The sequence below is a fragment of the Salminus brasiliensis genome, chromosome 10 (genome assembly GCF_030463535.1).
Source record: "Salminus brasiliensis chromosome 10, fSalBra1.hap2, whole genome shotgun sequence".
NCBI lineage: Eukaryota > Metazoa > Chordata > Actinopteri > Characiformes > Bryconidae > Salminus > Salminus brasiliensis.
The window spans coordinates 36537489-36563964 of record NC_132887.1 but is presented as its reverse complement, the minus strand read 5'-3'; the positions used below and the strand labels follow the sequence as shown (position 1 = coordinate 36563964).

At 43.4% G+C, this 26476-nt stretch overlaps 2 protein-coding genes across 3 annotated transcripts; one reads left to right on the top strand and one right to left on the bottom strand.

The window, feature by feature from the left end:
• Nucleotides 1-7450: 7450 nt before the first annotated feature.
• Nucleotides 7451-14266, bottom strand: fam98a (family with sequence similarity 98 member A). Its single transcript, XM_072690544.1, has 8 exons — nucleotides 13967-14266; nucleotides 11548-11696; nucleotides 10653-10787; nucleotides 10249-10445; nucleotides 10070-10150; nucleotides 9765-9881; nucleotides 9380-9547; nucleotides 7451-9023 (listed from the first exon to the last, which is right to left on the bottom strand). Exons 1-8 carry the CDS (start codon nucleotides 14002-14004, stop codon nucleotides 8262-8264), a joined length of 1647 nt encoding a protein of 548 aa, XP_072546645.1. The 5' UTR covers nucleotides 14005-14266; the 3' UTR covers nucleotides 7451-8261.
• A 253-nt stretch (nucleotides 14267-14519) lies between these two features.
• Nucleotides 14520-21710, top strand: LOC140564472 (uncharacterized). 2 transcript variants are annotated; one of them, XM_072689970.1, is made up of 8 exons: nucleotides 14520-14999; nucleotides 15726-15811; nucleotides 16100-16679; nucleotides 17049-17694; nucleotides 18902-18978; nucleotides 19187-19280; nucleotides 20317-20435; nucleotides 20989-21710. In XM_072689970.1, exons 1-8 carry the CDS (start codon nucleotides 14781-14783, stop codon nucleotides 21388-21390), a joined length of 2223 nt encoding a protein of 740 aa, XP_072546071.1. In that variant the 5' UTR covers nucleotides 14520-14780; the 3' UTR covers nucleotides 21391-21710. The 2 variants fall into 2 exon arrangements, with proteins under 2 accessions (XP_072546071.1, XP_072546070.1); XM_072689969.1 differs by having other exon boundaries at nucleotides 17046-17694.
• Nucleotides 21711-26476: the final 4766 nt, after the last annotated feature.

Below are 26476 nucleotides of genomic sequence, written 5' to 3'. Positions count from 1 at the left end.
GTGTGCCTGAATATTCAGTGTAGTGGAGTCAGAGTCTAGCGAGCTTGGGTTTTGTCTACAGTTGTGTTCAGTTATGTTAGAAAGACACTACGTGCGGTTTAAGTTATTTTTAAAAATGGTCGCTTGAATGTTGCATGAAGGTTTTGAGGGCGTTTGCTTTGGGATTAGGAGACTCAAGGGTTTCGGAAAGTGTGCATGCCTTGGATGGATGGAGATGAACGGGTACACGAGTTCAATAGGCCACAGTTCGATTATGTAAGCGTAGTAATAATGTAAATGCGCTGATTTCGGGTGCAGAGACAGATGTGGCAATCGCGCGGCGGGAGAGTGTGCTTTACGCGTGATATTAGTGCGATATTTACAATGTCACTGACGTAAAGACTGATAACACTATACCACTATGTTTAACCAGTGTATCATTACGGACGCAGGGGGAAGGTACGCATGTAGGTCAGGTAATAAAAAGCAGTGCGACAGAGCGCACCCAAGTCACCTAGATGCTTTCGTTCTGAACTGGGAACTGGCGTTCTTCGTCCGTTCCTTCACCAAGTTTTAGTCTGGTGCTGGAGAAGAGGCTGAACGAGGCACTTGACGGGCTTGAGTTTCCCCAGAGGTGACCTCAGTCTTAACAAATCAACCATAAGATCGGTGTTACCAAGCAACCTTGGCTGAAAGCTAGGCAGTATATGTGCGAGAGAGCGAGAGTGAGAGGCAAAAAAAAAAAAAAAGAAAAAAGTCTGCTCTCATCTTTCTTCATCACATCTGCCATTGTTGGCCAGATGTTTGTCCCACTACTGTTGCCAGGCACTCGGTGATGGACTGAGAAACTTAGACTAATGCTACATCCATCTGCCCTCAGATCGGTTACACGTTCAGATGAGCTCAGGGTACAGCCAGACGTAGAGAAAAGGGCAAGGCTGATAGGACGGCTTACGGTCTGCAGACACTTGCCATATGGGTCAGTGTTCATGTGCTGAGGTATCACGTATATTTGTGTCTGAGCAGTGCGTAGAAGAGCGGGCGGAATGCGTACAGGTATACTCTCACCAAGCACTTTACTGGGAAAACCTGTACACCCTCACATTCATGCAATAGACCATTATCACTAACGCTTCCTGCTTCATTAAGGCCCAGGTGTAAATAGTAGCGTAGTGTAGTAAATGGCTTCCGGTCATGCTGTAATCAATGGCTGAGGCTACTGCCCTTTTCTAAATACCCCAATAAACCAGCCAAGCACACGCACCAGGGTTTCCACCCCACCAGTTCAAACATGTTCAACTCCAGCTGAAAAACGCTGCTCATCATGTGTCATTTCTAACGAGACGACCAATGAAACGAGAGTTAAACCGAATCAGAGTGAACGCTGGGCTGAACAGCGGAGCAGATTTACTTTGTGTGTAAATGCTACACTTTGAGATCAGCGTCAATTCGTTCAAACTGCCTCAGGTGTGCTGCGGCCGACGTACAGGGTCACACAAATGGTTTGAACCTGGGCGTGATGCGCTTCCGTGTTGGAGAGAATTCCAGACGTGAACTTAGGGCTGGGCGGTATGGCAAAAATACTCTATCATGATACTGTACTGAATATATACTGATTTGTACTCAGCATCTGTTAGTTATGAAACCTGCAGCTGATCAGTGTTTATTAAGCACTAACAGTCTCCTCCATATGCTTAGAAAAGCATATTGTTATCAAATATTTTTTCACAATATGATAAAATATCACTATATTGCCCAGGTCTACGTTCCCTAATGAAGACTTTTGAGGGAGGCTCTGTTAAACGGTGCAGCTGGAAGCTTGCTAACGCTACTATTAAGAGCCGGATGTGAAGACACGGTGTCAGCGATACAGGTCTATTACCTAATCAGCTAATCACGTGGGCCTACGGCTATCGGTACCCCTAAGAAATTGTCCTGGCACAACATAATTGCTGATGCTGTATGGGCTGGTTTGTGCTCCTACTTTACTGAGAATAGTGTAATAATATATACACACACACACACACACATTATATATATATATATATATATATATATATATATATATATATATATATATATATATATAAAAACATGTGACATTTCTGCAGACAGAAACACCTTGTTGATGAAAGAGGACGAGGGAGAAAAGCCAGACTGGTCCAACCATTAGGTGAACTGCCTACAACAGCAGAAGACAGGTTCCATCTCGGTCAGCCAAGAACAGAAAGCTGAGGCTGCAAAGAGCCCAGGCTCACCAAAACTGGACCCCTGTAGACTGGAGAAAAACACAGATAGTAGGGTCAGAATTTGGCACAAACACCATGAATCCATGGACCTAATCTGCCTTGTGTCAACAGTCCAGGCTGCTGGTGGTGGTGTAACAGTCTGGTGAATGTTTCTTGGCAAAATTTGGTCCTTAATACCAATCAGTCATCGCTTGAATTCCACTCGTTTCACAAACTGGTCCAGTGTTCTTCAGGGGCTTTCCCAGTCACTGGATCCAAATCCAAATGAAAACCTTTGGGATGTGGTAGAACATGATTATGGCAGCATGAACGTGCTCCTGAAAAATCTCAACATCAGTGGACCATCATTTCAAAAGAAGGCCCTACCCAGTATTAGTGCTTGGTGAGTGTATACATACTCCGTTGGTGCTCTCTTGGACGTGCTCTCTTATTGCTCCCCCGCAATAATAATAAGGACAAAGCTTAGACAATGGTGCCACCTGGGAGCCGGTGTTTTGACAGTTTCAAGGTTAAAACGCATTCAGTGCCTTCTCTCTGCCAAACCCTCGATATCTTTACAACCCCCTTCATTTATTTAACTGGCCTATGAAAAGCCCAGTCCCTTGTGTGTGGGTGTGTGCATCACCTTCTCAATAGGGACTCAAGTTGTTACACCCTTAAGACATACACTAAATGGACAAAAGTATTGGGACACCTGCTCATTCATCGTTTCATCTGTAATCAAGAAGCGTATCCTGCTTTTGCTGTTCTACTAGACGTTGCTAGAAGTTGCATTGCTGTGAGAACCTGATTGCATTCAGTGTCAACAACGTTAGTGAGGTCAGGATGTTGGATGATCACCACCCCACCTCATCCTCAACTCATCGCAAAAGTACTCAATCTATCATTCCAGAGAACAGAGTAGTTCCACAGCTCAATGCTGGGGGGCTTTTTACCCCTCTAGGCCACACCTAGCATTAGACAAGGTGCCAATGCTTATGTTGATCTGCTCCAGAGAGTCCTGTTCTGTTGGTAGTACTTAGTTACTCTACAGGGACTAGACAAGCTTTGTGTGTTAAAGTAGCTGAGTGCGTTCATTAGAAGGGGTGTCCACAAACATTTGATCATACGTGGTGATGGAAGTAAGCTGTGTTTGGGCTTGAAACACTGACGTTAGATGTACCTGCGGACGATTTCAGCACTGAAGCTGGCATCGGGACGATTCTCAAGGGCCCAGATCAACCACATTAAATACTTCTGTCCATAAACAGTGTAGCAACTGCAGTGTGCTAGTCATGGCAGTTTATCCAAGCAACCTAGCATTATTACTATCAGCGTTTCAATGGCAAAGACACCCAGAATCTAATCTGCGTAAAGGGTTAAAAAAAAAAAAAAAAAAGAAACAGGAGGGTATTCTTCAGTAAAAAGGGGAGGGTTCAGGACTGGATGTGTTCTGTGGATTACTGCCTGAATAAGGGACTGTAAGGAGCTAAGTACGGCCTAAGAAGTTGTAGTAGTGTGGGACGCATTCCTTTGTCGTCGTTATTTTTAAATGTATTTTACATTAAATTATTCTTGTATAGGCTCATAGTATTAATGCAACCGCTAGAGCTGTTATATGGCTATCATCACTGACTGGTCTACTTGAGTTTGTTTTTCTTTCTTGTTGTTGTTTAATTATCTTAAACACAGCGTTTCATGGATCTTCAGTAGCAGTCAACTCTCAACAGGGTACAAAGTTTGTCTGTTTGACTCTGGATGAGGGGTTTTTCGCAGGGTGACCACAGGAAGACCACTGAGGGATTTGCTGGGGATTCAAAAACTTAATTGGCTGAACATTAAAATTGAACATCATTGCCATATTTGGAGTACATCTGTTTTAGGCTGATATTTATTAATGACTCAGGGCCTTCATCTGTGATGCAAGCTTGACCCACTGTATTGAATTCATGACAGCAAGGGACTCGTTTCTTTCCGTACTTTGATCCTTTAGGTGGAAAAAGACATTGAGATGTTTATAATTAAGATTGAGACAAATTCTCTATATTAATTGTTGACGAATACAAATAAAGTGTTATTTTCGAGGATTAATTTAAAGTAAATGTTATTTAAAAAAGTGTATTTTTATAGAAAAAAACAAAGCTTATAGATTTCTTTTTTTTTTTCTCTCCATTGCGTATCATTTTCTGAGGAGTATACTTTGAGGTTTTGTTATCATTCTTGTATTTGTCACTGCTACTGTAGAAAGGACTTGATTCCCTGGTGTTCCACCATGGTAATCGTCACTCGAAGCTTATGTTTTGTATTTGTATTTTTTGCTAGAAAATTCATCTTCACTGAGGAACTTAACACTACATCCACACACAGGCTAGTCAGGCTAGTCAGTTCAGTAGCTGGAATAAAGCCCACTGCTTTTCGGAAACGTCACATAGTAGCGTCATTAGTGTTTCACTGTAATTTCGGAATAAACAATGCTGTTTATGATGACGAGCGTGCTTATTTTGTGGGTTTTTTGTGTTGTTCGTTAAGATTAAGGACTTCGGCAGCCCAAACACACAACCCTGGATGATAAATTTAGATAAACGATTATCTCTGCAGGATTTTCATCAAAACATATGTATACAAACATGTCAGTGGTAGCTCTCGTATACTGTATGCATTTCTAACTAACCCTACATTAGAATGATTGACCAGGCTTGCCTGTTTAGTATCCAGGCCCACTTGTGGCCAATGGCATTTCAACAGTGGGGAGTCTAGGAGCAAAATATCAGCTCTTTATCGTGAAAAAGGTTCTGTGGAATAAAACGACCTCTATTATGCTGCATGTAGCATTTCATGTGAGCTTGTCTGGTAAAGGACTCAAACCTTGCCCTAAAAGTGTTCAGAGTTTTTAGATGTAAAGGGCCCAGGACCTCAAGTAGCGAAGATAACACCATGGAAGCGATGCTAGAAGAGGCGGGCGATAGCCGCAGTACCAATGCCAACACTGCGGTGGCGCTGCTGGAGACCGGCAGGCAGCGCACAGCTAATGCAGCAATAGCTACGTACTCTGACACACACATTAATGCCACAGTACGTCTTCGCACCACCCAACCCCACCTCAGCGCAAACCTTCTCTCATCAGCACCAATACTTATTAACTTAGTGGCAAAATGTAGTCCTCAGAACGTCAGTACTAGGCCGGCCCGCTAGACATTCGGGCAAATCATACGTTACAAAAACAACAACAGTGACAACATGGTTTCAAAACAAGGTGTTTTCTTACCTGTAGCTCAGCTATAGATGCCCACGGGGAATCATAAAATAGGTTTAGCATTTTTTAATGCTTCCATATATTCTGCTCTTATAACAGTAAAAGAGGAAAACCACAAAATTGTTTATGATTCTGCAATGTTTAAGATGAATAAAAGATGTCCAGGCCTAGTACTTACAAAGGAAATATAAACAATTTATATACATTTTGTCGCCGTCCATCTGCAAAATGGTTTAAACTATGGAGAAAGCAAAAAACTGACAAAAAAAATGGAGATGCATGGTTTTCATTGGACAGCAGTGATATATATATATATATATATTATGAAATTAGCATAATTCACTATAATTAGTGACTATAATTTCACTATAATTAGTAAACTATATATAATTTAAGCATGAGCTGATAATTTGCTGATAACTTTGCATTATTTAACTACTGATTCACCAAACACACACCAATAGTCCTACCCAATATGGACCATATCAGTTTTTTTTTGTTGTTTTTTTTTTTTTTAACACTGTGTGGACATCAAGCTTTTGATAGCGAAGGGGAAAATAAAAATTCTTAGATTTGTGAAGAAGCTCCTGAATCGCTTTTCAAACAGGACTGAGGAAGAGCTTCATATGCTGAGCACAAAATGGTTAGAAATGGCACAAGTTACATTGGTTTTGTTCATTGTATTTCTGCATTAAATTATTCTTGTACAGGTTTATAATATTAATGTAACCATTATAACGGTTATGGCCCCCATCATCACTTCCTGTCTATTTGAGTAAACTGCATTTTTATTTTCATTTAGGCCCACTGCCCTGCCCATTTCAGTGCTGTTCCTGCACTGAAACTGAAACACCCCCACCTTAACTCAATAACGGGCAGTTAATTAGCTGATTAGTTGGACCAGTGTTGGGAAACACTGATCAGACCATGTTCTGATTGTGTAGCTGTATATCTCCCCCTGGTGGACGTGTGAAAAAACAAAAAACAAAAACAACATTCCTTGCAGAAATAAAAGGTTGTGATACAAGTTTTGGTCACATTTTGAACCCGATGCTTCACAGATGTCCCGAGAACCAAGTCATTTACAAATACCCACCTATTCAGCCTACTGCCGCTTTGCTCCACCCACTAATACTGCAGTCCTGGGGAGTGTTTCCGCCCGGATTGCTTTTCAACAAGGTGCAACTGAGAGCGGCCGTTTAGGGCAGGAATTATTCAACTTAAATATACTGGTCCTACAGGTACAGCAACAAAAACAGCCTGCTGGGAAACGGTCATGCAAAAATCAATCAATATCTAATTCTGGAGCCACACAAACATTATAAAGTGGAGCTCAAATGACGGAAACGATTAAATACAAGGGGGATCCAAATAAATAAAATTAAAGTAGAACATGGTGTGTTAGGGTGTGTTTATATTTAGTAGTCCGGTTTGCTTTGCGTTTATACTGACATATCTGCAATCGAACCCAAAGGGGAAAAGCGGTCTGCATAATGCAGTTGAATCAACGGGTCCTGCGAGATCCATGTAATAACGATCAGGAAAAAAAAAAAAAAAGACTACAACTAGACTAATGAACACAGTTCTACTGATGTCTAGTTCTGAAACGCTGTGTAGTGTGGTAGTGTGTGGTTTGGGACACAGCCCCGCTAACTAAAGTGGGCAAGGTTGGTTCTGTAAATTGAACCCGTTTGGTTAGATGCCTTTGGTTCGCATTGCGTTCATACTTCAAACGGAGAGAGCCCGACAGAGCCCGACTCCTCAGGCGGTCTCGGCCCACTTGTTCCAAAACGAACCGCGCCAACAGAGCCCATCGCGGCAGGGTTCGTTTTAATCGAACCAAAGCAGACTATTCGTATAAAAACACACCCATTTACAGCTCAATTACATTAGATATGACTAAACTGGAAGTATCAGGTGTTATGAGCCAATGTGGTATAATTAGTTATGAAGCACAGAGAGAGAGAGAGAGAGGGGGAGGGAGACGGGGTTAACACACTCTGCTTTATTGCTCAGGGCAATCTTCCGCATTCAAAACGCTTTCACAAAAGGAACGCAGTCCTCCAACAAGCAGCACTGGGTTCTCTCAAACGAAATGAGGCAAAGTCCTTTTTTTTTTCTTTTTTTCCCCCCCACTCATGTGGAAAAGTAACGCTCGCACATACACCAGATGACGAAGTTTTCCCCCGCCCACTACCTCATTCTCATCTTCCACTTGTAAGGAGTAATTGTAAACCAACACTTAAAGCAAAAAGGAGGGCAAAAACAAAACAACCAAAACAACCGTAACGAAGTTTTAATTTCAAGTATCGACCAATTTACTCATCAAGATCGGCTGAAAGTATCTGAGAACCGTGAAACAAACTAAAGAGGTTATGGTGTATGTCAATAAATAATAGCTTACAATGAAATCTTCTAATTTCCCCAAGGAAACAATATCAGGTATAAGGCCTTTATTCAGGGCAGCTCAAGCAGGTGACCGAACAGAAGTCACGTTAAAATCTCAAGTGGCACTGACCGAGATGTCTGATGGGGCCACCGTTGGCAACTCAGCCACGTGTTCTTCGAGAATGAGCGTAGCAGTTAGGAGAGGTGTAGAAAGAACACGAGCTCGTTGGTTGGCAACCACACGCATGCGAGAAAGCATACAGTGTTCATTCCAAAATCTTAAATGTACGTCCCCAGGATAAGAGATCACTGAAACTGACCTGTCTGTCACTGCACTGACCTGCACCTCTCTGGCTTCCCTTTCCCTCTCCGATGATCCTCTCTGACCAGCCCGGACCGACGAAGGCTTTCCCTCAGCTGGTGTAATGTCGGCCCTGCCCGAAGCCCGCCTGGCTGTACTGGTGGCCACCCTGTTGGAAATACTGCTCAAACTGCCCACCTTGGTTAAAACTCTGCCCTCCTCTTCCTCCCCATCCTCCGCCTTGACCTCCTCCACCCCCTCCCCCTCTACCGCCTCTTCCTCGCCCTCCACGGCCACCCCTGCCGCCTCGATCCTGCTGGCGGCCTCCGTCTTGATAGTGGCCATCGTGCTGGTAGCCCCCACCTCTGCCCTGATGTCCACCCCCACCTTGGTAGCCGCCGCCACCTCCTCCTCCTCCTGAATAGCCTGGTCCTTGCTGACCACCTTGATAGCTGCTGCCACCTCCTCCTCCTTGGTATCCTTGGTGGCCACCCTGGTAGTATCCAGGGCCCTGCTGGTAGCCCCCACCACCACCGCCGCCGCCTCCTCCTCCTCCTCCGTATCCTCCTCGTCCTCCACCACCTCCCTGATATCCTCCTCCATCTTGGTAATGACCGTGGTACCCACCACCCCCAGAGCTATCCGACCAGCCTCCCTGCACCTTACTCCCCCGATCTCCTCTGCCACCCCGGTGCTGGTCGTAGCCACCTCTTCCACCGCCGCCCCCTCCTCTTCCTCCCCCACCACCGTAATATTGTCCTCCACCGCCTCCTTGTGGTCCATCTTGCCGTTTCTGCCAGGTGGGCATCTCTGGAGGCGGGGGCTCGATCTCGTTGGGCCGACCCCCTCGGTCGGGAACGCGACCCATCAGAACCTGTAGGAATGAGAGTCAAGGAGCTGAGAAAACTGAGACGTCAGGAGAACACTGTGTTGTTGACACTGGAGAGCAGCACATCACCATCAGACTGTGCAAGTTATGGGAATACAGGCTGTTACATGAATCAGACCTCTTCAAGATGGTCTTCTGCACACTGTGCCTGCGTTGCAGTGCTGGTACCATTTTTACATGTTTTTAACTGAGCATTTACACCTCCCAACCAAAGCCACATTCTTATTCTTAACTAAAAAGACTCAAAGATCACTTTTAAATATTAGCAATAACTTGCACAGCCCACGTTTCTTGTTTCACAGCCTCCTTTGGACACAAACCTAGCTAATGCCACAACTTACCTTGTTAATGGCACAGGCAGTCTTTTCTCTGATGTGGCCACTGCTCGTGCGCAGGATCTTTGACAAGTCCTCTCTGGCAGCCAGCAGATTGGCCACAGACACTTTACTCTTAATGGCAAGAGCAGTGCGCTGAGGCTGATACACTTTGGCCAGCTTTTCAGCCTGAGTCTGTGAGAATGAGGGAATAATAATGTTAAGTGTCTGATCATGGGATTTTAATAAAGTGATCACTCCTTAGGCAGAGCTTTCTTAAATAACTTAACATGCACTTCTGTATGCATTAGAACTGCAGTTTGAACAGTAATGAAAGCACATTTTCATCAAAATCAACTAATTATTACAAATATCTCAGATCTCCCATGCATACAGGACAATGAGGTCACACCTTTGCTCTGTCTGACCAGCCAAAGGACTGGACAGTCACATCCAGACGTTTTAACAGCATTTTCCTCCTGACTTCATACTCGTTCACAAGTGCTTGGTTGATGGCTTCAATTTTCTCCTGAAATAAATAAACAAACAGAGTGCAGATGAGAAGTGAATGGTCATTGAATATAATTACAGCACGAATACGCCATTTATTACCACTGTGGTTCAGAATAAGCAAGGTGAAGTTAGTTGCCCTTATTAAGGAATGAAAACTAACAACCAGGTGCCATTTTGACAGTCCTGTCTTTTTCAAAAACTCACCCAGTGCAGTGGACCAAGTGTCTTTTTCAGAAGAGGTCCCCCAACATGAGAGGGAGGGACTTTGGATAACGCCTCCTTTAACTGAACAGAGAGGGTGGGGGAGAAATGTGAGAATTTAAAAAATAAATAATGCTAAACAGAAACACTACACTTCAGTGCAGACGTTCATATTTACTTGCCTTCTTCTCGATGCCGCTGAAGAACTGGAACATGGTGATATTGGCTGGAGGTTTAGACATGCCCAGAGCCACGCAAATCCCCTTGAGCTCCAGGAAGAGGTCACTGGCACCTGTGCTGCCCCCAGCATCCTGTGATTTTTTCTGAGGTTGATTCACCAACAGCATCCTTGAAGCCTCCAGCTCAGAGATCAGAAATGCTAAAGCAAGAGGACACAGAGACTCTTATAAAACATGAATTTCACACTTGTGTCCATAGTTAATAGTCCATATGGGTGGAATTACTCTTGTAGATTCAGCACATTACTAAACAAGGAAATTTCAGAATTTTTATGCATTCATCATCAGCAGAGGTGAAGAGATCATGAAAGAATGTGTTCGGAGACAAAATTAGGTACGTAACCCACTTAGCAGTAGCTGGCAGTTGTTGGCGTTGAGCAGGCGGCAAGTGACATCTCCGGAAGTGAGAGAGGAGTACGGGCAGGCCAGTTCGGTCAGCAGGCCACTCATCTCCAGCTGGAAACCCTCGGCTTCGCTTGGACCTACACAGGGCCAGGAGACAGACACACTGCAGTCAGATCAGACGGAGGAGAATGATCACTGTGCAGATCCAGAACACAACTGGACATTAAAGAAATAAATAATAAACGCAAGAATAATAATACAAATTAATTAAATAAATAAAAGCATCTAATACAACATTAAAACAATAAAACTGTCAACAAGTCAAAAGTTAAAACTGGAACTGAAAGCTGAACTGAAACTGATGAAACAAACCACTGAATGATCGTGAGAAACATTAAAAACAACAAAGTCAGGAATATGAAAAAAATGATCTAAAACAAAACACAGAATGGTTCATTACAGGACTATACAAGAAAAAAAAATGCTAAAATGTATTTGTTATCCCCCTCCATGGCCATTATTATGAAATTAACTATGAAATGTATTTATTTACTTATATTTTATTTGTATTTAATTAACTGTTATAATATTAAAACACTTCCTTTATTTACTTTACATATTTGAGACCAATCCATATAATTGAAACATCCATTTATTATTATTATGCCTAGTAGGTGTTATATATTTACCACCCTATGTCATGTCATGTATCTGCATATGATGTAGTCCTGGTAATGTGAACCCAAGTGTATGAACACACACCTAAACATGCTTAATGACCAAGCTAAAAGGATGCTCAGGACATATACGGACGAATACATTTGAGATCAAACATGCTCTTATTCAGACCCCACTTTTCCTCTTAAATCTCGTTAAACGCTGCTGCTCAGGACTCACAGTTGGTGGCTTGAACGTTCTCCTCCAGCCTGCAGTAGAGTTTGAGCTCCGAGACAAGCCAGGCACACAGCTTGGTAAATTCGGGTGAGGCAGCGCCACCACTGAGCGCCATATGCAGAGCGCCATCTTCCAACAGGGGACCCTGATACCTGCAACAGAACAGCAAGCAAAGTCAAACACGGAGTCCGCCGAGCAGGTCAGCCCTGCTGATTCCCACAGCGAACAGAAGTTGAGAGCAGGGCTGACCTGAAGGTTCGGGAGGTACAGAGGCCTGGTGTCTAAGCTCTGTGAAGTGTAGCAGTGGAACATCTCAACACGCTGCTAGGCTGTTTACTTCCTCCATCAACGTGGATTTATGGTGATCGGATCTTGCAAAGATTTCACACGAGTGCTGGGAAAGCCAAGATCACCCGATACTGGATGACCATCGGATCACTCGAAGCTCATCTGAAGGTGGTCAGAGAGTCTGAACTTTCATCACGATCTAATCCTACAAGTCTTAGACTCACCTTTAAACTTCCAGAGGATATGACACCGCAAGTAAACAGACGTATAACAAAGTGCTGCTCTTGATGAGCTTTTTATAAGGGACACACGGTGCAGGATTGGTGAGATGGGAACACGAGAAGATTGCACCTAAAACGCCTTATCTAGAACCTCATTATAATAAAGTTGTTCGGCACCAAATATATGACCCAAGTTCTCACTATGACCAAGAAACTATGGCCAAACCACTAGAGGGCGCTATCGAGCGAGTCCAAAATGAATGGGTCTGCTTTTTTTTTTTATATAATTTTTATTAAATAAATGATTACATTTTTTATAATAAGGTTTTTTTGGTTTGTTTTATTTTATAACTGCACTCATTCACAGAGAATAAACTATCAGAAAGTCAAAAAATTATATTAGGAGACCTAAAAACCTAAAAAAAAAAGTTTTTTAAAGAAATTATTAGTTTAATAAATAAAATTTTATAAATGAGCTTCTACTTTACAGAATTAAAGACAAATCCAGCCTAAAAGACTCAACCTACCCCCATTCACCAGAAACCAGCCTGCTGGCATTTCTTAGCTAGGTCCTTTCGTTTGGTCTAATGGGAGGAGTGGGAAGAGCCCGGCCTCCTCAGAAACTGGCGCCGACACCCGTCACTCCCAGGGCACTGCTCTCCATTTCATCTCTATCTCTGTATCTGTATATATATATATATATATATATATATATATATATATATATATATATATATATATTAGTATATTTGTATTCTGTATTTTTTTTTGTGCTTATATTTCTATATTTTCATATTTTTATATTCTATTCTTTAACTTAAATGTAACTTATTCTATTTTTATTTTATTTTTCTTTTGCACTTTACTTCATTGAGTTAAGGTTTAGTTTAAGTTTAAATGTAGATTTTTATTGTATAGCTTGATGTGGGCAGACTGTCAAAAAAGCATTTCACTGCAAGTTATACTGTGTATGACTATATATGTGACAAATAAAATTTGATTTGATTTCCAAGGGTATTACAGACAGCTGGATATTCCAGGATGAGGATGATGTGCATAAATCGACTAAAATAAAGCTGTAATATCGTAGCTAACAGCTGCCAATTTCAACCATCAGCCAGACCAGCATCATGCGGAGCTGGTGAACCTGTATTCTAGCTGAAAAGAGGGCAGGATGATCTCAACACGCTGCTGCTGTTATTATTATTATTATTATTATAGATATTTTTAAACGTGTCTAGCTATAGCTATATCTACCTCCTCGTGGAAAGCTCTAGCTTGCCAAGTTAGCCTGTCTGCTCTAGCTAGCGACCTGACGCCACTGCCCGGTTATGGTTAGGTGTGAATATGCAAGAAGCATGAGGTCACATCAGTTAAAGAGTGATAACGTGATAAAGGAGCTCTTTAACCTCGTTTTTTTTAAAACCACTAGCACTACTAGTACTATTATTAATAATAATAATAATAATAATAATACTAATACAGAGCTTCGCCAGCTGCTTTTTCCTATCTCCCCAGTCCACCTTAAATGCTGCAGCGGTTCTACGCTGACGCCCGAGGCGCCGCACCGTTACTGCTGCGGAATTTAAGGTGGACTGGAAAATTAAAAAATAGCCAACTTTAGCTTCAGTCAAACCATCATCAACAGCTACCAATATCGACATTTAACACCGCTGAGCCCCAGGAAATGCCCGTGGGTGTATCTTAAAGGTGTTTGCTACATAACCGCTGCATGTATTCGTGGCTTTTAAGGACCGAACCTACTAAAATACAGAGTTAAAGAAGTTAGCTATAGCCAGCCAGCTAGCTAGCACCAGCAAGCTGGTCGCTAAAAAAGGGGGCCGTGACGCCAAATCTGTGACATGCAGAAAACGTAAAGCCAGTCACATCGCCTAATGATGTTTCTAGCTTACCCGAGGTCCTCTAGAGAATCAAGAATATCGACTTCCATTCAGTCGAAGCAGCCGTGTGTTCGCCAAATATCACAAATCGACACTTTCGGGGCTGAGAGTGCCAGAAATGGAGCTGCTGTCTGCTGCTGGGTTGGCAAAACCAGGTCCTAGCGGTCCTCGTCAGCTGCTGGCCGCCAACGTGCCGGTTTTTTACGGCCCGAGGGGAGTAGGATTTCACACGACGGAGGCTTCGTTTCTGCTACTAACACTCAAAACTCGATCCCTATAAAAGAGGCATGTGCTCCACGCAATGTCGACTAAACTGACTCTGACTTCTTTTTGACTCTTTAACAGGCAGCATCGCTGCCCGGTCGCCAGCTTGCGCGTTCCACTCTCAGGCAGCAGAGGGCGATAGTGAGCGGCCCGATCCCAAATTGCTCCCTACTCAACTGTAGTGCACTTTGTTGTACGTTCCAGAACCCGCAATTTCGCGCCCTACGCAGTGAACTATGTAGTTTCCGGGGAGGTGTTTGGAACTCAGCCTGCGTTTACGCTTCAGGACGGGTCTATGGCTTGCAGGAGTGCAGAGACACAGCACAGAACTACAGATCTGCACTATTCTGCGCTTGAACGAGCTAGCTGGCACAACATGAGCCGGTAAGAGATTTAAAGGATGAAGCTTAAGCTGGTGGGCAGCATGACACGGGAGTAATAGCTGCTAAATCCCGGTGTAAATTAGCTATCTAGCTAGTAAGCAATGCTTTAGCTAGCTAGCTGCAGCTGGGGCTCGTTTGCTAGCTTAGCTAAAGCTTAGCATTAGCGAGAAGCTGCAGGGATGTACCCGGGACCGTCAAACCCGAACTACCACCGGACTCCTTTCCTCCAGACAGCACCGTATCCAGCTGGAGTTGGTGGACCCCCCTTTTCGGACCCCTTTAACCGACCGCCGTTCCCCTCGCAGTACCGTGGAGGTCCACCGGGACACCCTCCTACGTTTCGGGGCCCCGCCGCTGAGAGCTACAGTGGAGGGGCCAGCAGAGACTCGTTTTACGAGGTAAACACCCCAGACAGCCACCTAACCTCTACGAACCTCTGGCCAGTGTTTGCTAGGCATACACACACACACACACACACACAGCAGTGCTGCTGGTGTGTCCACTCACTGTCCACCCACTGTCCACTCACTGTCCACTCTCTACTAGACACCCCTACCTAGTTGGGTTTATCTCCCCTTGTAGATAAAGGTAAGGTCAGAGCCAGAAGCTCTCTGATCTGTTGCTGCACAGTTTGTTGGTGTTGGTCATCCTCTAGTCCTTCATCAGGGCCCACAGGACTGTGCTCAGTCCAGCAGGGACGCTGAGGGCTGTTTAAACCCTCCAGCAGCACTGCTGTGTCTGATCCACTCGAGCCACCAGGGCAGGACACACTACTAACACACCACCACCACCACCACTACAATCACCACCATGTCAGTCAGAGTCACTGCAGTGCAGATAATGACCCGACACCCAAATACTAGCTGCCTGCTCTGTGGAGTCCTGACCATTGAAGAACAGGGTGAAAGCAGGCTATGCATGTATGCAGAGATACAGATGGACTACAGTCCGTACTCTGACCGCAGCTTTCTAGGCTGGGATAGGTGATAACACTTTTATTGCACTGTATAAGTAGAGTGTCAAACGTACTTAAGCTTATTATTATCATTTTTATTTTTATTTTTTGGGTATCTGTGGTCCTGTTGTGGTTCTCAGCATTGATGGTCATCATGTTGACTCCACAGGTAGCACCTCCAAAGCAGTTTCAGCACAGCCAGCCTCCCCAGGGATGGGCGGCCCAACAGACGGACCTGCAGAGTCTAGAAGTGAGGTAAGTGGACCTAAACATTGCCTGAGCAGATGACCATGAAGCTTTCGGCACCATGCCTAATGCCAGGCGTGGGCTATAGGGGTATAAATCCAGTACTTTTGGGATGAGATGAGGATGAGGTGGGGTGGTGGATCATCCAATGTCCTGATACTTTTGTCTATATGTGTACATTACATGGATTGGGATAGCTTATGTTGTTATGTAGTTCTTCGGCAGGTCTGTAGCCATGACTCATGACCACTTCAGACTGGCCAGGTAACATTAAACCCATTGTAAACCTCCTTGCAGGAAAAAAGCAGAAGAGTTCCTCCGGATCCTGGAAGCCAAGGACAAGCTGGAGCTGTCTGGTCAGTCTGGAGAAAAGTGCGCCAGAAGGCAGAGCCAGGACGAGGAGTCGGGAAGCCACAGCGCAGAGAAGCACTCCAACATGCGGAGCAAGAGCCGGGCTAGGAGCCGCGGACGCAGCAAGAGCAGGCACCGAAGCCGCAGTCGGAGTCGGGGAAAGAGTCGTGCCAGAAGCCGCAGTCAAGGAAGAAGTCGGGCAAAGAGCAGAGCTAAAAGCCGGGCTCGGAGCAGGAGCCGTAGTCGCAGCCGTAGCCGCGGAAAGAGCCGCACCAGGGCGAAAAGCCGCGCCCGCAGCCATGACAGGGCTGAGGCAAGGAGTAAGAGCCAGCCACGGGTACACTCCGGCAAAGACTCTCAGTGGACTGCAAAGGATCCTAGCGGTATCAATAGTAGCAGTAGCAGCAGAACAAGTCAGGCTGACAGCGCAGGACCAGACCTGTTCCAGGGCCTGAAGCAAGTTCTGCAGAGCAAGGAGCTGGAGAAGCATCTGTCTGTGGTCAAAGGAGCACTCCTTTGGAACCAGGTACCATGTTAGATTGAAGTTCTGATCCATGTTGCTGAGTTTACCTCTCAGCACAAATGAAAAGATTGTGGGTAAAATGGTAAAGCGAGCATTACATGAAACACTCTCTCACCATTTAGGATAATCTTAATACTACGAAGATGTAGAGAAATGTTTATGTAATGACCCTCACTGTCAGTACTGGTTTTACTAGTGTTTTACTGGGTATTAACCAGTCACTGCAGACAGCCGGGATAATTTCTGACCCGAGTCCAGCAGCAGGGAGCTTGTGGCATGCAGCAAAATTGGGCTTTCACTCAGGGGTCACCCACTAGCTCTTTTTTTTTTTGTGCTTTGAAACTAATTTCATTACTTTCGTTTTTTTAGCAGATCCCCAATGAAGCGAGAGAAACACGGGAAAGCCAGCCTGCAGTAGGAAGCTACTGTGGGCTTCCAGACTTGGCACAGAACTTGTATGACCCCGAAATGCCTACTGGCTCTAGCCAAACTGGTCTGCTTCCACACGAGCGGGTCGGAGAGGGTGCCAATTCCTTCCCCCGGATCTTATTCTGGAACGACCCCAGCCAGCAGCCAGAGGTCAAGCCCATGTTCCCGAACATCGAGGACGAGGAGGAGTTTCTTTACGGAGAGGAAGAAGGGAGGGCCAAACCTCAGGCCGTCACTGTCCCTCTGGCCCAGTCCAGACCACTACAGTCCCCAGTAGACTCAATCTCTTCCTCAGCGCAGTCCCCGTATCTCACCAAGTCGCTCCTGAGCCAGACCTCCAGGCACCAGGAGCTTAAAGTTCAAGCCACAGCCAGTAAGCAGCCCACGGACAGTTCGATGGTGGCCCCTGAAGACTGTGAGAAGGTGAAAAACATGCTAAAGACTATCGGGTTGAACCTAAGCATGACGGATGTCAGTAAGATGGCGGCTAGATTGAAGCAGAAGCAGGTGGAGCAAAGTGGGACCTCTCCAGCTGCAGGGTTGTCATTGCTCAAACCCGCCCTGGAAGCTCTGCAGGTTTTGTCTAAAGGTATCGCTCATTACTAGTAATCTAATAATGATTAATGACTGGGGGCACCTAGTCTTTCTAATGCTTTAGTAAATATGCATGTTACCCCGTTACTGTCAGTTAACCCAGTGTTCCATTGCTCCCCCTAGCACTAGAAATGCTCCCGACACTAGAAGGGTAAGGACTTGAGAAATGTCTCCTCTGATACATGCAAAGCCAGCCACTGCTTCTTTTGAACTGCCGCCGGTATGGCATCTCCATTTGATGGCTCTCTTGGATTTGATAGCAAAGTCACATGGCTCAGGATTTGAACACACGACACCACTGGGCCATAGTGGTCTACTTGCAGCCCATTGAAATTGCTGTGCATTGAAATTTCAAGCTATGTTCAGTACATCACTCGTCTCTTTCAAGGGTCTTTCATTGACCCCTGAAGAAATAGGAGTGTACATAACAAAACAAAAAATTATATTCAGCTTAGATCCAGAGTTCTCGATATTGGTCAACTATATAATGACCCCTACTTCAGAGATCATGCTGCATTGCCATCGGCAGCCGGAGGGCGAGAGAGCACAATTGGCCGTGCTTTCTCCCCCCTCATCACTCTTAATGGCTTTGTTAGCTGCTGCGGGGAATCTGGGGATGGGGCGCCTTTCTCTGAGCATGTCGGCAGTTCGAAAAGAGGCAGTGGCTGGCTTTGCGTGTATTGGAGTAGCATTGCTAGTGCTAGGGAAAGCTACAAATCGGTAGGTTATTATTAAGGCGAAACCTGGTTGAATATGGTTAGGTAACCATTGAGGTAAGCTTTCCAAAGTGTTCCCAAAGATTTAGGATGTAACGGCTTTATGTCAGGAATATTTATAGGTATATTTTATTTCTTAATTATAACTAGAAAAAAAATGTATCCCCAATTTAGTCATTTCTAATTCCTGCCGATTAGTCAGGACTCCCCCATCACACAATGCTGTACTAGTCCAGGGAGGGTGAAGGCCAGTAGGGCTGGGCGATATGGTAAAAACTACTAGATCACGATGTTTAAAGACTACACAATATTTATCACGATACATAGCGTGAATAAAACTGTGAATTTTATTCAACATCTGCTGCACTTCATCTAATGATACAGCTGAACACACTTGAAGGAGAAGTGAATGAAGTGTATTTCCCATTGTACCCTCCAATGCCTTTCGGAAAAATGCCTCATATGGACAAAATGTTCTGTTTTCAGCACCAAAGTCTGATGACAGTCGAAGTAATCGTTCTGGAAGCAGCCATTCACACAAGGACTCGGATTACAAAGAAAAGGTAACGAGAGCTGTTCACAGCCTGTCCTTTCCACAACCTGTACATACCGCTAGCAGTGGTGCCTCAATAATTGCTTTTTTATTAATATTATTTTTCCTGCACACACTTTTTCCTCCTTTTCTTGAATCGAAACGCTCAATCTTGTTGGAAACAAATTGATTGGGGGTGTCTTGTTGACTGTGTTTTTTTTGTTGTTGTTTACATTTAGCAAAGTGAGGAGAAGGAGAGGAGGGAGAAGCAGATCCAGATGAAGAGGAAGGAGTATCTGGTGAAGGAACTGGAGGAGCTGCTGAAGCAGGAAGGTATGCCGTGGCCGCTTGCATTCGTATCCATTCTCAGCATATACATGTTTTTATCACACCTTCCGGCAAAGTTTATACCCTGCATTTAGCTTCTTTACAGTACTTAGCTTCTCCCTACATTACTTACACTGCAGGTTCAAATGTTTGTGGACACCCATCTGACAAATGGGTTCAGCGACTTGGATGTTGCACACATGCAGCTTGTCTAGTCCCTGTAATGAAGTATTGGCAATAGAATAGGACTGTCTGGAGCAGATTAACATGAACCCATTTGCAGCAGTAGGTTGGCGTAGGCTTGGAGGGGTATAAAGCCCCCCAGCATAGAGCTGTGGAGCAGTGGAACTGTGTTCTCTAGAGTGATGGTGCTCCATCCAGTACTTTTGGGATGAGGTTAGGTGGTGATCATACAACATTCTGGCCTCACTAACGCTCTTGTCACAGAATGCAGGTGTTCAAAATCTAATAGAAAGCTTTCCCTGGACAGCAGAGACAGTCACTCCAATAAAAGGGTGAGCAGAATGAGCAGGGGTTATGATATGTACTATATATGTCTATGTAGTGTTACCATTTGATAACATAATGCATCTATTTTAATAACATGCCTTAGTAATTGGCTTGACCTCTCAGGAACCGTATTGAAGTGGTTTAAAAGCATATCTAAAAGACGAAAGTACTTTTGTTAATCTAGGCCAGGGGTGGGGCAATTCCAGTCCCGGAGGGCTGGATTCCTGCATAGTTTTGTGCTTTAACTGCTCAAGCACACCTGATGCAGCTCACCTGTTAAATGCCATGTTTAGTAGGTGTGTTAAAGCAGGGAAATCGGCAAACTGTGCTGGGCTCCAGCACCCAGCACCCATTTCCCGCCCCTGGTCTGGTCGAATATCACTCTGGAGAGTGTGCAATCCTTTGTGGTGTACCGCAGGGCTCTGTGCTAGGCTCAGTTTTATTTTCTTTGTGTATGATTCAGCTAGTTTTACATATTTTGTTAAACATATAGACGTTTATATGCCAAACACTGTATGCATTCTCTTTGCAGGATCAGGCGATTTGATCCCAGTGATAGGTTTCTTTTGTCAGCAGTGTGAGACGTTCTTTGGGGATCTGAATAGCGCTGAGGGCCATGTTGCCTCCCACAGACGCAGTGAGGCACAAAAGGTAACGCGTTAGCATAATGACCTTTATATTATTTGTTTAAAAAAGGTGTGTCCAGCTTTGTACATTGAGAGCTACACTCCTTTAATAATTACTCAAATTATTACCATGAATGTTCTTTAGTTGCTTAAATTGCTTCTTGCCATATGCAGGTTTTTTTTATATTGGGCTAACAACCTGAATCATCTCACACTTCTAAAATTGAGTTGAGTTGGTGATAGAGCTGGGCAATATGGCTATTTTATCGTATCATGATAAATTTTGTTATTATGATAACAATATGCTCTTCTAAGCATACTGAGGATCCTGTTTAGCAGCAGGTTTCATTACTAACAGTAATTAGACTGGTTTAATTAGATGAAGAGCAGCAGATGTTGAATAAAAATCACTGTATTCAGTACAGGAGAGTATCTGAATAGTAGTTTATAAGAATCTGTTGCTACTCATGTGTTTAGTCTTTGATAACACGTATTGTAATAAATATTGTGTATTGCGAAAAAAAAAAAGTATTTTTACTATAACTAAAAAAGAAAACCCTCTCTCCACTGTTTTGCAGAAGGCGTCGTTAGATCAGCACGACCGGCATAAAGACAAGAAGCACGGAGAAAATCAGCAAAAGCCCCACCAGCCCGACCGCAGAGACAGACTGCCGGTCCAAGACAAACGCTCGGCGGCGTCCCGCATCTACCAGGACTTCCGCGAGCGCAGCCCAGAGAGGAAAAGAGCGAGGGACGAGAAGAGCCCCCACTCCACTTCCTCGCACGGGACAGAACACAGCAAGGCCAAATCCGCGGAATCCGAGAGGCCTGAGAGCAAAGAGGAGAGCAAGGACAAATCGGAGGCTGCTGTATCACCCAAGAGTGAGAAAAAGAAAAAGAAGAAGGAGAAGAAAACGAAGAAGAAAAAAGAGAAAAAGAAAGAGAAGAAGAAGAAAAAGGAGAAAGAGGCAGTGAAGTAGTGGAGGAGCTTCGCAGCTAGAATGTACTTTAGTTAATGGACCTCCGGGCTGAGCTTTGGGGACTCGACATTGTGAGGATTTTTTGTTTTGGGGGCCACGTTCGAACAGTTTCAGTTATTTTGAAACCCAAACTCAGTTGCTTCATATGTTTTGTTGGAAACTTCATGGGACGGTTGTGGAGGCAGTAAATATATGGTCAAGGTTTCAACATAAACACGTGGTAGTGGCTGTGTTTCCATTTGGTACACAGCAGTCCGTTTGACCACTGTTCTCCAAGCACTGTTCATTTCTTGCCAAAATAAAGGGGGCGGTTAATATAGCGTTGTGTGCGGTTTGCTGTGAGCACAGCTAAAACTCAACAGAATTTCATTCATTAATTTCTTTCTCCATTCCTTACTCAATGCTGTTAAAACAGGGTAAAAGCTACATGTGGTTCTTCATAGGAAAAGGAAGAAGCAGTTATTACACCCAACTGAACACTGTAGTGACTATGCAGCCTCTATGTGTAAGCTTTATTAGGCTATTCATTTCCTCCATTTACCATTTTAACCCATAGAATTAGACTGACTGTTTTTTTGTCACAGAGCCTTCAAGACTGTATTTATTCTGAGGTCAGTCACCTCTGTAGGTCAGGACTTTTAGGGTGTGTTTATACTTATCCGTGTGATCGCTGCCCTCACAACCCTTTACCGCCTGAGCAGGTGGGTCTCGGCCCGTGTCTAAAGGGACTCTGGTGCACTTCATTTGAAGTATGACCCCTATACGAACAACAGGCACGGGTTCACTTCTGCCCGCTTAAGTTTAGCGGGGCTGTGTCCCAAACCACACACTACCACACTACTACACAGTAGTAGTGTCAAAACTAGCCACCATCAGAACTGCATATATTAGTGTAATTCAGGCTTGGGAGTTGAGACGCAGCCACAACCACGCTACATGTACGTTGTTCTGTGAACAAATCAGCACATCTACATCATCAAAACCGTGGTTTAGTTCTGATATCGAAACTACATGATTTAATAAGCTGGATTTAAGGATCCGCGGACACGCTCACTTAGTCCGGTGTTCTGTCGAGTTATGCTACCTATTGATACGTCCTACGTAGGCTGTAAATGATTAAATACTGTCGCGGTCCAGTGAAGAACATACACATTACAACTGTGAATGGAAGATCAATCAATGGAAAATCAGAGTTTATTCCAAGTCATCTGGAGCATTTCTATCGGTCCATCATTCAGAATTCTTCACACAGCGTACAGAGCAGCTACAGGGCTCAAACCACGGAGAAAACTGGAGATACATGGTTTTCATTGGACAGCAGCGATATACAGTATGGTAGCATACTTTGACAAGGTATCGAAAGAACACCAGACCAAGAGAACCAAACTAAGGGCTTTGCTGACCGGGGCAGCTTTACGGCCCTGGCTATCAGTAACTCTAGCCAGCACTCCAACCACCAAGCCACCGCTGTCGTTGGCCTGGGCTGTGTCTCATTCAGTAAGACATCCTGGTAAAAAATTATAGGAATATGTAAAGGCCTTTCCTTGCATACAATGTCAATGTCACAAAAAAGCTTTAATCTGGTGGGTCTTTATCTTTTAGCTACATTCTCTGACAATTTTAATGATGAACGGACCAACAGAAATGCTCCAAAATGACATTACAACATTAGCTTCCATTAAAAGTTGCAGTTTTGGAGATGGACAAGGATTTTGAAAGTTTAGCATGGTTTACATCCTACATCGAACTAGCTAATTTCAGAAACCATAAGGTAACGTGGCCCCCTTCTATATAATGGGCATACGGGCCTTCAATGCCTTTCCATAAACAGTCCTTAATATAAGAAAAAGGCAAAAACAGCACGGCGAGTCTCAGTACGTAGCTATATTTACACACCTACAGGCTAGCGCCCCATTCCAGAGAGGGATCCATGTATATACATCACTGACTATATGTAAGAAAACTGTACAGTAGTGAGTTTGGGATTGACAAAGATGGAAAGCGCACTACATGGTTCCTTACTTAAATTAAAAACAAACAAATAAACAAACAAACAAACTTTAAATAAGAATCAGACGATTCAATTATGGGAGATCACGATCTGAAGAGATTTGTAAAGTCGAAACAGAAAGATGGCATGTGGGTCACTGTGTACGTCGTAGTGTTAGTTAGGCTGATGCGGTCACTGACAGTTTGCTGGAGGACAGTCTAGAGGACACTAGAGGACAGAGGACAGTCAACCTGAGGGCTTTTTTTTTTGTAACAAGCAGGTCAATGAGTTAGCAAGTTAGCTGGTTCGGTTTCAAGCAAAAAAAAAAGAATAATAATTAATAATAATAATCACATTTAGTCAGTCAAGAGGTTCAGAGTCCCCCCAAAAAGCTAGCAGGCCATGTTACCCATCTAGCTAAAGTGTTGGTGAAGTATCAGATTAGCGAAGGCTAATGTTATGGTTGGGTATGTCAGGGTTTCTTGAGTTTTGCACAGGAGCTACGTGACAAATATAGCACTAGCTATCAGGAACTGTTTAGCCATTAATACAGCAGTAGCCTGCATTTTGCTATTAGCTGGTAATAGGAAAAGACTGCTGGTGTGGAAGAAACTCCAGCATGGAGGAATGGTAGCTACCTAGCAAACCAACTGGTTAGCTACCAAGCTAAAGTGTTGGTGAGCGCACACTGATGTCATATAAAAGGACAAATGGTAGCAAGCCAGCTAATGAGCTACAGTATATAGTGCTAGCTAGTGAGATATTAGCTAGCTAACGTGATGGTGAGCGCACATTAATGTTAGATAAATAAAACAGTCAAGGTTAGCCTCCCTGAAACAACTTGCTAACTACGCTAACATCAATGCAGACTAGCTACCTCACCAACATTTGAGCCAGCCACCAAACGGAGGTAGCTAGCTAGTTAAATAGCCAGTTGTTTAGCTAAGCTCTTCAAATGTTTGCAAATTATTATAAAATAGCAAATTATTAACGAGGACCTAACTCTTTCACACAAAATAAGAGCTATTTTCAGAAGTGGCACACTAATAAGCTAGTGCTATCTAGGTTAGATAGCTAGCTAGCTAAAGTGTTGGTTAGCTTTCTTCGACATTAGCTAGGTAAATTTCAACTGTTACAAGGTTAGGCGTACTGAAAAAATTAATATTTTTGCTAACACACTAGCCCGAAATATTAAAGGAATAGTTTGGCATTGTTAGTTTTTCCTCTTACCTAAAATATTGACGATTAGCCATGATGTCACTAGAAGATTTGCAATAGAGCTCCAATGCTAATGTAGCTATGCCTCAAATTGTGATTATTAAAAATGATAATTTTGCTAAATTGTCATTTTTAAAGATAAACAATGTAGGTATCAGCCAACACTCAATATGTCAATATTGCATCAGAACAGAAAATGTTGCACTGCAAACAATTTTCACATAACATTGACGCAAGCTAGCTAGCTCATCAACATTTTAGCCTGAAATATATATAAAAATATATATATTATTCATTTTCCCTCTTGAAATATTGATAATTTAGATTAGACATCACTAAAAGATTTACGATTTGCACTAGAGCTACGAGGCTAATGTAGCTATACCCCAAATTGTGATTATTAAAGTGCTAATTTTGCTAATTCAAGTCATTTATAAAGAAAAATATTGGTTTTAGCCAACACTCAATATGTTAATATTGCATCAGAACAGAAAACGTGGTACCAAAACAGTCAAGGTTAGCCTCCTTGAACCAACCTAACAATTTTTTTAACATAAAATGACGGTAGCTAGCTACCTCACCAACATTTTAGCCAGCCACCAAACTGAGGTAGCTAACTAGCTCACTAGCCAGTTGTTTAGCTAGCTAACCTCTTCAAGTTCAAAACTTCACAGCTCCAGAGCAAAAGTAAAGCAGATCTCAGAAACGCGGCCTGTCTTAGCGGAATCTGAATTATTACGGTAAATAATAATAATGAGGAGCTAACGTTTTCATACAGAATAAAAGCTAGCTAACGCTAAAGCACTGAGAAATTCTCACATTCACAGTTTGTCTGACAGACTGAGAGCACCTGGCGATCTTCTTAAAACAGATGACCATCACATTCTCCATTGCATTTAGTTTTTAGGGGTGGCACACTAATGAGCTAGCTATCTAAATATGTTAGCCAGCTAGCTAAAGCGTTGACGAACCTTTTTTAAAAAAAGGTTATAAGGTTCAGTAAGATTAGCCTTACTGATTTTGCTTTCTGCTAACAATACACTCCTCCTGAAATATTAAAAAGATTATACACAGTTTCCCTCATAAAATATACACGATTAGCCATGAGGTCACTAGAAGATTTTCACTAGTGCTACGAGGCTAATGTAGCTATGCCTCAAATTCGGATTATTAAAATGCCAATTTTGCTAAATTTAGTCATTTTTAAAGATAAACTTGATTGGTATGGTGATTTGCACTAGACAATTTGCACTAAAGCTACGAGGCTAATGTAGCTATGCCTCAAATTCGGATTATTAAAATGCCAATTTTGCTAAATTTAGTCATTTTTAAAGATAAATTTGATTGGTATGGTGATTTGCACTAGACAATTTGCACTAAAGCTACGAGGCTAATGTAGCTATGCCTCAAATTCGGATTATTAAAATGCCAATTTTGCTAAATTTAGTCATTTTTAAAGATAAATTTGATTGGTATGGTGATTTGCACTAGACAATTTGCACTAAAGCTACGAGGCTAATGTAGCTATGCCTCAAATTGTGATTTATTCTTTAAAAATTGTTCATTTTTAAAAGAAAAATAAGACTGGAATTAGCCAACGCTTAATATGTCGACATTGCAGCAGAACAGAAAATGCGACACCGTGCTATTCACAACACTTCAACGAAGGGCAGTGTCCACAAGGCTGCCCGACACCTACATAAGCTTTTCATGCATATTTATAAACAGGCCGATTCCAACCGGCGTCGGCTGTCATAAAGTGCTTATGCAGCCTTAAGAACAATGCCCTTTAAACGAAGCCCAAGCTAACTTGCTGACTCCCCTTCCCTCATAGGATCTAGCATCACTTCTGAGCTGTTTGGACACAAGGCAGTTGGT